The sequence below is a fragment of the Equus asinus genome, chromosome 6 (genome assembly GCF_041296235.1).
Source record: "Equus asinus isolate D_3611 breed Donkey chromosome 6, EquAss-T2T_v2, whole genome shotgun sequence".
Lineage (NCBI taxonomy): Eukaryota > Metazoa > Chordata > Mammalia > Perissodactyla > Equidae > Equus > Equus asinus.
In genome coordinates this window covers 71,787,955-71,800,054 of record NC_091795.1, presented here as the reverse complement: position 1 = coordinate 71,800,054, position 12,100 = coordinate 71,787,955, and the positions used below count along the sequence as shown (strand labels likewise).

The 12,100-nt window shown below is 36.6% G+C and overlaps 1 protein-coding gene across 3 annotated transcripts in view; it reads right to left on the bottom strand.

The window, feature by feature from the left end:
• The window catches only part of HEATR5B (HEAT repeat containing 5B), a 107,849-nt gene that overhangs the window by 31,262 nt on the left and 64,487 nt on the right, over window positions 1–12,100 (bottom strand). For all 3 annotated transcript variants that reach the window (XM_014832858.3, XM_014832859.3, XM_044772237.2), the window contains exons 26-28: window positions 9,799–9,867; window positions 5,639–5,818; window positions 771–1,008 (exon numbers count right to left, since the gene is read on the bottom strand). In XM_014832858.3, coding sequence (XP_014688344.1) covers window positions 771–1,008; window positions 5,639–5,818; window positions 9,799–9,867 — 487 coding nt within the window. The remainder of the gene's footprint in view (window positions 1–770; window positions 1,009–5,638; window positions 5,819–9,798; window positions 9,868–12,100) is intronic.

Genomic DNA, 12,100 nt, shown 5'->3' with positions numbered 1-12,100 from the left:
CCCCTCCCAAATGCCCTAGCTCCTAAAACCACCACATTGGGCATTAGGATTTCAATATACGAATTTTGAAGGGACACAGACATTTAGATCATAGCACATATAAGAGCAATCTGACCAAAGAGATTTTCCTCATTACAAAGCTACCAAAATGATTCTTTCCTGCAGCTGCTGAACTAGAGAGCCTGTCTCTTCCTCACCAATGCTATGGTTTCCAGGCTTTTCCTCTGCAACTGCTGATGTCGGCATATCCCCTACTTTTCTCCATGCTGTGGTCACAGGCTTTCTGGAACTTCATTGTTGCCAGCAACTTCTAAAGCCCTTATCACCTTCTCTTTCTATCACAGCCAGGGACTTCTGTCTCTTCTTTCTTTTTCACTCCTCTTCTGCTATTCTTCCCTACCTCCTGTTTTCACTAGCAAACTGAGGACTTCCTCATCTGCCCTTGCATACGTACACTGACCACCAGCACAGCAATATACTTCATCGTGGTTATGCATGATGACTTGTTATGCACAGGTATTTAGAGTACCCTAGCTCACACAGTTATTACTACAACAGTGTAAACATTTTTGCTTGGGTTAAGATATAAGTTTAATGCCATATTTGAATCCACAAATTCAATATGGAGAACATGAAAAGAGAAAATGTCAACTTTAAGTCCACGGAAATTTAAGATGTTATTGTTAGTGTTGTTGCTAGACTCCACCAATTCAATTTTAATTACTACTTTGAACTCCATAAAAATCAAAACTCTGAAATGCAGTACTTACCATCTGGGGGGAGCTGACTAGCAAATTCAGCTGGTAAAGTCAAAAGCGCATAGTCTTTTAATGCTGCCAACCACAGGCGGCTGAGCGTTGGTAGTTCAGGTTGTACAAGTGTTATTAAACTATCTGGTGGTAGTTCATCTATGGTACCATAATCATCATCATCATCATCAGTATTTTTAATTGTTCTTTTTGGTTTTGACTCTGCTTCCTTTTTAATATTCATAGCAACCACATATACCTAGTACAATAATCAGGAGGAGAAAATAACAAGGCATAATATTAAAAAATGACATATTCTAAGTTGTTATGATTATACAGTTATATCATCAAAAGTAACTGAGTAGGGGCTGGCCCTGTGGCCAAGTGGTTAAGTTCACGCCCTCCTCTGCAGGTGGCCCAGTGTTTCGTTGGTTTGAATCCTGGGCGAGGACATGGCACTGCTCATCAAACCACGCTGAGGCAGCGTCCCACATGACACAACTAGAAGGACCCACAACGAAGAATATACAACTATGTACCAGGGGGCTTTCGGGAGAAAAAGCAAAAAATAAAATCTTTAAAAAAAATAAAAATAAAAGATGAAAAATAAAAATAAATAAAGAAGCAAAAAAACAAAAAAAACCAAAACAAACAAACAAACAAGTAACTGAGTATAGGTAATAGAAAGTATACAACTTCATGATTTCCTGTAACCTCAAAAGAATAATTCCACCTGCTTTGCAGGCAATCTTTTTTCCTTGAACTGACTTCTGCCTATTCCTCTCACAGCATTACTTGAGTAGGGTTCTCTGAATTTCTTCTGGCTTCTCTTGTTCTATTTTACAAAGCCCCCTTTTATATGTGTGTTTTTTTCTTTTTTTTTTTTTTGCCATAGAGTATAACTTCCTGTTTCCTGCCTCCACTTTCATAGACTTATTAGGCACAATCAGACAGCATTCAGAGAAAAATGCTGAGAGGGGTGAGGGGCCAGAGAAAGGATTTCCATAAATATCCTTCTAAACCCCTTCTTTTATAGTCCTTCAGTGATATTTAGCAATCTAGCCTTTACAACAGATAGCTGAGCCAAGAATATAATTTACTAACCACATATATTATCTGTATCCTCTCTCCACTTTGTAAACGAAAAAGATATATGATAGCAACTTCCTAAAATATAATTTTAAAGAATCTTCTTTGTTGAAGTTATTTTGTTTTCTTTTGTTTGTGTACAGACATTTAGGCTTTGGAAACTGGCAACACTAAGCTGAATTACACATCAATGAAAAAGAAAAAAAAGGGGAGAAAGTAAGAAAGAAAATTGGACCAGATAAAAATCTTGAGAGAACTGTTTTCCCCCTACACAGTGTTGTTTCTGTTGTACTAAATGAGGAAGTCTATATATGTGTATAGGTACACCGTAAGCTTCCAGAGGGCAGGGTCTTCTCTCTGTTCCTACAATGAGCAGACAGCTATGGCACAGTAATTGACTAAGTTCTGGGCAATGATTATCGGAAACTTAATGACTCTTCACTTTTGAGGAAGAGCATTCTTTAACACCATGATGATCTGTAACGGTTAGTTATAGTCAACCAGCAATACTAACACCTGATGATTTAGAAACAGAAACCAATTCATTTTTAGAGTACGGATTTTGGATCTCAAGTTATAAATATATCACATTAATATTTTCTAGTGGTTTTAAGCTTGTTTTCTTCTCCTAGATTTATTATTATACCAACATTTTAAGGAAATAAGTACTATAAGTATATTCAGCCATTCAGTCATCAAATCCTTACTAGTTAGGACCTGAGGCAAAATGACAAATAATGCATGGTTTTTGCTTTCCACGGACTCAAGACTAATATAATGATAAAGGGGTGAGAACAGTGCTGAGAAGGAATGTCTTTTAAAATTTGTTTTTAAGGATCTATCTTCCCTACCTCACTATGCCCAGTGCCTAGGCACAGTGCCTGGAACCTAACCAACACTCCATGGTTTGTGTAACGAATGACTGAATCTCAGGGAGCGCCTGAGGTGAAGCAGGTGTATTCTCAGCTTCTAGCCTGGCACAGAGCTGATGCTCAATAACACTTTTTTGGAATGAATCAGAGAGTAGGAGGTAAGAGAATGAGAAAAGTCAGTCCTTGGTTAGAGGAAACCTAAAATAATTATTATCTTAATAACAGCAGGTACATTTTCTGCACATATAATGTGGTAGGCATTGTAAATGTCATTGTTTACCTCATTTAATTCACACTGTAATCCTATGAAATGCGTCTAATTATTATCCACATGTTAAGGTTGAGAAAACAGGCTTAGAAAACAAGCAGTTAAATGACTCACCCAAGGTCAGATAGGTAAAAGGACAATTATCAACTCACACAAATCTAAAGATTTGAAAGTAATAATCTGAAGAGCTGGAAAGCTAACATCCTCAATTTTCTGAGCGAAAAACAAGCAGCAAAGATAGGTCTCGAGTAGAGAAACCTAAAATATGGCGGGCATTTGAGGAGAATGACAAAAAACGAAACTAAGCAGGGAAAAGAATTACTAGATAATAATAAAGGCTGAGGCTGGAGGTGCAAACCATTAAATTATACTACCAAGTTACCCCAAAATGAGAAAGGAGTTTCAAATAAAAACGTGCATTATTAATTTAGTTATGTTAAGTTGTAATTTCTTAAAAGCAATGATTTATCTTTCATTCAGAGCCAGACAATATGCTTGGTCCTTTGATATACCTTGTCTTAGAAGATATTATTTCCATGTCGGAATGAAAAAAACTGAGGCTCTGAGAGATCAAATCACTTGACCAATGTCACAAACATGGTAAATTACAGAGAAGAACTTGTTCTAGGGCCTCTGATTCAACACTTAACGCTTTTTATGTTGAACTATGCCAGATTTCCTGGTGGGGTGGTGGGTGAATCAAGCACATTAATGCAAGTCAGCAGAGAACAAGCTGTCAAATGATCTTATGATAATTAAACTACATAACGGTTTCTTTGTTGGGGAAATTAATGAATGGGGTTGGAAAATTAAGAAAAATTCCAAAGGCTATTTTTTTTTTTAAATAAAAATCACTAAACCAGCTGCAAAGTAATTTCTACTGACAAGAAAAAAGTAGTACTAAGTTTTAGTTAAAAATTTAGATATGTGACAATTAACAAAGAATTTTCATTAATTTCTAAATGAGAAAACAGAGACAATCATATTATAGTATCTTTTTCTTACACTACTTTCCATCTAAAATTAGAAATTTACATTAATTTGAAAAAAGCCAAAATTTTATCAATAAGTTATCAATGTAAACAACAAATATTTTAATTGTCTAAGGTAAAAATGATAGCAGGGTACCTCAGGAATACTCTATTAGAAAGACAGCTTGATCTACAGTCTAAAAATCAGAGAAGAAAACAACTTCCACAATATCTTATTGAGTTCTACATTTTTCCATTTTTTCTTCTGTGGAAAAAAAAACCAAAAACAAAACCCCAGAGGTCCTTTTTCTAAATTATACCATCTGGATGCTGCATGCTTTGGCCAGCAATTGCCTACTGGGTGGTCACAGGCTGCTGACAGCCTGGAAATAGGGAAGTGAGACACTGGATTGGCAGAGGAAGGAATAAAGAGTTACCTGAAATACCTGAGGGCAGATGATAAGAATTTAAAGCAAGTGGCAGCAGGAATTTAGAAAAGTGAATTTAAAACAATATCATTATCATTAAAGTGGCTGTGGGAATGAAAGAGGTAAAACTAGATATTCAAAATCAAAACAGGGGCCAGCCTGGTGGCATAGTAGTTGGGGTCACATGCTCTGCTTCAGTGGCCCAGGGTTTGCGGGCTCAGATCTTGGGCACAGATCTACACACCACTCATGAAGCCATGCTGTGGCAGTGTTCCACATACAAAATAGAGGAAGACTGGCAGAGATCTTGGCTCAGCAACAATCTCTTTAAGCAAAAAGAGGAAGACTGGCAACAGATGTTAACTCAGGACCAATCTTCCTCACCAAAAAAAATCAAAACAGACAAACAAAAACCCCCTGCAGCCTTGGTATCAGTGAGGGTGGCAAGTCTCCTGAAATTTAATCAAATAAAAGATTCTTGTCATAAGATATTTTCTATTATTTATATCTGTAGGTTTTCCTTGCCTAATTTCCCCATAGTAAGTAAAGAGAGCCCTTCCTCAATACAGAAGTTTTCAGAAATTGATTAAAAAAAATAATTTTCAAAGGTTTGATAAGAGTTCGAGACATAAATGTGTATGTATTTCAGTGAGAAAGCGCAAATAACAGATTTTCAAAAAGTATTTCGTACCAAAGTCAGTTTTAAAAAAACAAAAATAGAACAAAATCTTTTTTCTTTTATAAGCCCTAGTACATAGCTGTGTAAAGCTGTGAGTTCTTCTGGCTCTTCTATGTGAGCTGCCACCACAGCATGGCCAATGATAGACAAGTGGTGTGGTTCTGTGCCCAGGAATGGAACCTGGGACACTGAAGCAGAGTGCACCCAACTTTAACTGAGAGGCCATCAGGACTGGCTCAAACAGAACTTTTTTTTTTATAAATTTTTTTTTATTTTCTTTAAAAGATTTTTAAATTTTTTTCCTTTTTCTTCCCAAAGCCCCCTGGTACATAGCTGTGTATTTTTAGTTGTGGGTCCTTCTAGTTGTGGCATGCGGGATGCCACCTCAGCATGGCTTGATGAGCAGTGCCATGTCTGCACCCAGGATTCGAACTGGTGAAACCCTCGGCCGCCAAAGCAGAGCACGCAAACTGAACCACTCAGCCACAGGGCTGCCCCAAACAAAACCTTTTCTAACTACAGGAGTAGAGAACATTTTTTCATGGATGGAGAAATGATTCAAAAACAATAGGCTGTGGTTACCTCTGCCCATGCTTTGAGAACAGCCAGTTTTTCCATGGTTGTGGCACTCTCTCGGTACAGCTGGCTGGAAGATCCTTTTCCGGCCTGAACTTTGTCCAAAGAGGAAACAAGCAGGTTGTGTACTCGACGGAGATCATTGAGATCACTGACAACTCCACTTCCAATCCATGTACTGCATACCTAGACAAAGAAAATGTTTAAAAATTTTGTATAAGAAAATTAACATTGGGCCGGCCCGGTGGCGCAGCAGTTAAGTTAGCACATTCCGCTACGGCACCTAGGGTTCACCAGGTCGGATCGCGGGTGCGGACCTATGCACCACTTGTCAAGCCATGTTGTGGCAGGCATCCCACATATAAAGTAGAGGAAGATGGGCACAGATGTGAGCTCAGGGCCAGTCTTCCTCAGTAAAAAGAGGAGGACTGGCAGCAGATGTTAGCTCAGGGCTAATCTTCCTCAAAAAGAAAAACATTTAACATATAAGAGAATGGACTAAATACGATTTTTTTCCTTGAGAGAAGAAACAAAATAAAACCAATGAACAAAATAAAACAAAAAACCCCCAATGCTATGCTTTATTTTTTTTTAATAACAAATCCATGGCAAGTATGGAATTCATTGTATTCCTACGTGGAAAACAAAACACTATTTACTTATCATGTTTCCATTGTCTAATTTGATAAAAATTTTAACAGAAAAAATTCACATCAGCTCAGTCATGAATAGTTCTTCAATTCAACAACATTTCTGCTTACTACAGACCAAAGATTACTGTGGCTCCTATGGAAGAGATTAAAAAAAAAAAGGAAAAGGGAAAAAAATAGTCCCTGTCCTCAAGAAAACACAGATTGAATGAACATCTAAGAATGTGTTATGATTGCACTTGTTTACACTTAACAAGGATGAAAGAAGAGACTAATTCCAGCAGGGAAAATGGGAAAGTCTAGACAGCAGGAAGGTTCGTGTATACAGATATAGGGGAGTTATACAGGAGAAGAAATGGGATTAGGAAAGTTAACTGGGATCAGATTATGGTACAATTTAAATTCCACGCAAAGTGAATTCGGACTTTGGTAGCCAATCATGAGTTTCTGAGGCTTCTGAGCAGGGGGATTAGGATTAGAATCGTGCTTTAGGAAAATCGCTCAAGTACTCACCTATAGGAAAGAATGTGTTTAGACAGTAAACAAGGTGTTAAGTGACTATTATAGTATTAACCAACAGAGGACGGGTCAAAATGGGAATGGTAGGAAAAGGGAGTATCATCTGAGAGAGACTTGTAGGTAGAAATCACAGGATTTGGAAACCAATTAAATATTTTTAGGGGTTTGGGGCAGAGACGTGGAAAAAGGGTGAGGAGTCAATGATTGCCAAATTTTGATTGCTAAAGCTCCTAACTTAGGTGAATGGAGGACGGTGATGCCATTGCTTAGGAGAGAGAACACAACAGGAAAGTTTGGTGGAGATGAGAAGTTAGCACAATTTTGATTGTGAACATTTTAACACGCTGAGTTTAAAGAACCAGTAAGAGACTTGTGGAAAAATATTCAGCAGCAGTGGAAACTTGGGTGTGGATTTCAGGAGCAAGGTCAACAGTAACTATGTAGACCTGGGAATCCTCTACTCAAAGGTAATGTCATTAGGTAAATTTGTTCAAGGACTGAGGTATGAAAAAAAGCCTTAAGGACAGAACACAGGGAAAATAGTTATACTTAAGGGACAAATGGAATAAGAATAAACAAGGAAAGAAATTGAAAAGAAAATGTCAGAAAAGCAAAAGGAAAACCAGGCAAGTGTGGTGACACTGGAGCCAGGGGAAGAATGTCAAGAAGCGGGGGTCTGAAAGTGCCAACTTAACTCCACAATTACAAGTCCTCACTTTCTTATCTGAAATCTTTGGGCCAAGACATGTTTCACAATTCATAACCTTCTGGTAAAAGGTAATAAGGCACGTGAACCCCATTAGGGAATACACCAAGCTAAATGTGTGGCAGCAGCCTACAATGAACACATGGATATTTCTGTAATGAAATGGTAGTATGAATCATACTAAGAGAGATTAATCAATACTATAGCCTCAGTCAGCTTCATGTCAGGGCCAAATGAGTATAGTCAGCTCTGGTTTTGCTAGCAAGTAAACTATGAAAAAGCTTTTGGTTTTCAGAGCATTTGGAAATTGAATCACGATTAATGGACTGTGTTGTTATATTTAAAATGTTTTAAAGTTGAGAACAAATATTTATGTAAACTATTTTATTCTTTTATAATCTTATCCTTAAAGAATTCAAAAGTAAATTAATAAAAATTAACAAGGACTTTTAAAAATTGATTGTTATCAATTATGGCCAAAGGCAAAATAAAATGCCAGTCAAAATAATGTTGCAAATATAATGAAATTTAAAATGAAAAGAGATTAAATATGGGTGTGAAAATAAAGAGTTGCTATTCCTAAGGAAACTAAACTTCCCATATTGGAGAGACTTGACAAATATTTTGGTGAAATTTTGGAGAAATACAACTAAAAGTTGGGAGAAATTGTAAAGATTGAGGATTTGGCACTAAGTTTGCTTTGCAAAAAACTAAGTGCTTTCTCCACTTTAAAGAACGTGAAACTAGAATTTGCAGAATCAGCAAAATCATATTCAGAGAACAAATCTTGGCTATACATCAGGAGAGTGGTGAATAAATGTACATTTCTAAAATTTAAGCTGAAGTAAAATATTTAGGGTATGTATTATTTTTATGATTCCAACCTTGGTTTAAATGATTTTTGATTAACCCATTGATTACTGTCCCCAATTGTGTTACACTTGAGGGTCTTCCTATAATACCTAAGAATTACCCTGATTTTCAGGTTTGACATGACATTTACTCTAGTAAAGAAGCTGGGATGCCATGTTTCATGATCTGCCCAAAGCCAACTCCTTCCTGTCCCTTAAGGAAAGGAACTCGCAACCCACCGCTCTACCTGTTTCAAAACCAGGCTTCCTTCCAGAAACAGAGGATAGGAGGTCAAGAATTTAAGCCTACCACTAGAAAAGAAGAAATTTCATATAGAAAAAGCAGCAAGGGCCACAGAAAAAGTAAGTTTAAGGCAAATTCAGTAACAGGAAATTTTCATACTACTCATTTACAAGACGAAATTCTAATAGCCTTTGCTTTTCTAATGATCAGGAGCTTTGTAAGAAGTTTTGTCTGCTTAAATACCATCCTCTGGAACATCACCATGATACATTTATTTATATATGACTGATTTCTGATGTTTTTGTGTCAGTATCCCAAACCAAATGACCTACTCTAACTCCGAGGTTTGTACCATGAGCCACGACGCCTCTCAAACAAGGCTCCCTTGTGTCTCGCTGGTCCGCTGTTTGTGCAAGGAGTTCATTTCTCTGAAGGTCACCATTAAGACAGAAGGCTTCAGAGAAATAAATCTTAACAACGGGAGCAAGAGGCAAACCCATTCAGCCACAGGGAGAACAAAGTCAGAATTTGAAACCTAACAGTGCAAACAGCAGAACATTCTCTGCAGAGGCCACATGTAGCTTGGTTAGGATTCTAAGCAATAATCATGGCCCACAGCCCCATGCTCCAGGAAACTGGGAAGGAGAGAGTTGATTCCTTCTATCTTAGGAAAGTAGATAAAGAATCTGATTTTCTGAAAGATGGATCCTTTTTCAGAATGAAGCACGAAAAAGCGCAAGTTACTGAAGGTTAAGAACATACGTGCTTCTGTGACTCTTCAGATACGATAATGTGAGAACAATCTCCTGGGATTAATTTTGCAAAGAAATGTCCATATTGTGAAATTCTCTTTAGGATAGTTTAATACGCAGAAACTTGTAGAATTTGCATAACCTGTGGTCAAAAAATCTTTATATCTAATTATCATTACCATGCATTCTTTAATCATTATAGATTTTGCGATCTTACTTTTACTTTAGTCCCTCTATGACTTTTGTCTCAGCTATGACAAAAAAGGGAGGTGATTAATAGTTACGACTTCATCATTTGATACAGAATAAAAAGGGAAACTTTCACTGCTGTATTTCCACGGTAAAAATTAATATTATTTGATTTTTCTCTCTTCTTTCCTGGAAGCAAAATGCTAAGATATCTATGAATTTACATAAGATAACTATAGAAAACCCTATTCTTACCTGGCAAGCTTTTGCTATTATGTCCGACGGGGTATCTTGTGAAAAGGCGGGTCTTAAAGCAGCTCCCACCTAGAAAAATGAAGACAAGCATTTTATTTTGAAAGATAAATAGTGCATATAAAGCCTCTTGTGTCTTTGGAGATGAAAACACACAAAACACATATCTGTTCCTTTCCTTTTTAATCACATCTCCCTCAGGTCTCTTTTCCATTACAATAAACTCAACCAAACCATTTCTCTTTCCCTTTCCAGGAGGTTATCATTATCAAATCTGTATAAATGTTATACCAAATAGGCAATTCATCTTGATTCATTTTCTTTTGTTTTTATTAAATAGTAAACAGGATTTTCTGACAAAGTCACATGTTCCCAGAGATAACAGAACACTGTCTTTTTTTTTTTTCTGCCTGTATTTTCCTGAACATATTTCTAAGAGTATTTACCTCATGGGTTGAATCTCATGTAATCGAATCAATTTCTTTAAATAACTGAGTAGTACTAAAAATTCACACAGTCACTAAAAGACCTTACAGATCACTTCACCTCTAAAACAGATGCTTTAAAACAAAGTTGCTCAAGAAATATTAATTCAATTCATGTACTGTTGTTATATTTTTTTTTATTTCAGATTTTTTTTTTCTACCCAAAGCCCCCCAGTACATAGTTGTATATTCTTTGTTGTGGGTCCTTCTAGTTGTGGCATGTGGGATGCTGGCTCAGCGTGGTTTGATGAGCAGTGCCATGTCCGCGCCCAGGATTTGAACCAATGAAACACTGGGCCGCCTGCAGTGGAGCACGCGAACTTAACCACTCGGCCACGGGGCCAGCCCCTGTTATAATAGTTATAGTGATAAGTGAAGGAGTATGAGCTGTAGTTTTAACAAGCCAGTATCAGTCACAAATTCTTAGATAGATTTAATATGCATGAGCTGAATAAGGAATTAGATGTAGTCAATTCCTAACGAGACTTCTTCCCCTCCGTTGGAGATTCAGTCACTAAGGATGCTACATCAGCAGTATTTGGAAATGGATCAAGCAGTCCCTCTCTGTGACTAAAGACACATGGCAACTAACTGCAGCATTGGTATTGCAATAATCAACTAATTGCTGGTATCGGATCCTGTACTGCAGAAGCAAGAATATATCACAAAAAAGATTACTGGGTTAACTGATAAAAGTGGAATTTGAAGATTATATAAATGTAGTAAATCAATGTTGAATTTCCTGAAGTTGGTAACTTTTCTGCGGTTATGTAAGACAACGTGCTTGTCCTTTGGAAATACAGATTAAAGTGTTCAATAGTAACGGTACAAGATTTAAATAATTTACTTTTAAATGGTTTAGGGAAAAAAAAGTGTGTATGTGTGTAGAAAGAGAGAGAAAATCAATGTGAAAGCAAATGAGGCAAAACTGACAATTGGCAAATATGAATAAAGGCTATAAGACAGTTTTTGTACTATTCCTCCAACATTTCTGTAAGTTTGAAATTATTTCTAAATAAAAAGTAAAAAAAAAAAAAGACCTTCATTCTGATAGGCTCAGTATTTGGAAGTAATTGTATACAGGTTTTCCATAGTAAATTGGGCTAGAAATATAACTTCTTCACCTGTACTTATGATGAAAAAAAATGGATTATACATTATTCACACTTTTTTATTTTGCGTATATTTGAACATAGCTTTTAGAAGAGCTGTGGTGTGTCTGGAGCCAAGATTTGGAATAACCACAGTAAAAAAAGGTTTACTCTTTCCTTGCTAACTTAAGTTTTTTTCTGCCTTCACAGAACCCACCATTACCAGCATTACACCTACTGTGCCTCATGTGAAGAACACAAATAAAGGTATAAATTTCAGGAGAGAAGTATATCTCTGTTTCAAATGAAATAAAAACATCTTTTGAAAGTATATAATTCTTTCAGTAATATTTGTAACTGCTGTTATTAAAAGTTAAATTATTCTTCAGCCTACAAGGGGCAACTGCTTTTTATTTTTAGAAATGTTTATCAACTACTGACATATAAAAATAATGGTAGCCAATCCACGACACTCTTTGAATATTTCTTTATCTTTTAAACGGCATGGCTAAACATCTAAACACAAGACTGGAAACCTAGGCTCGAGTTTCTATTCTAGTTTAATCACCAATATGCTATCACAACTTAAAAATACTGACATGTTTTTTATATCACAGTCACGCATCACTTCATGACAGGGATACGTTCTGAGAAATGTGTTAGGCGATTCATAGCTGTGTGAACATCACAGAGTGTACTCACACAAACCTAGATGATATAGGCTACTAC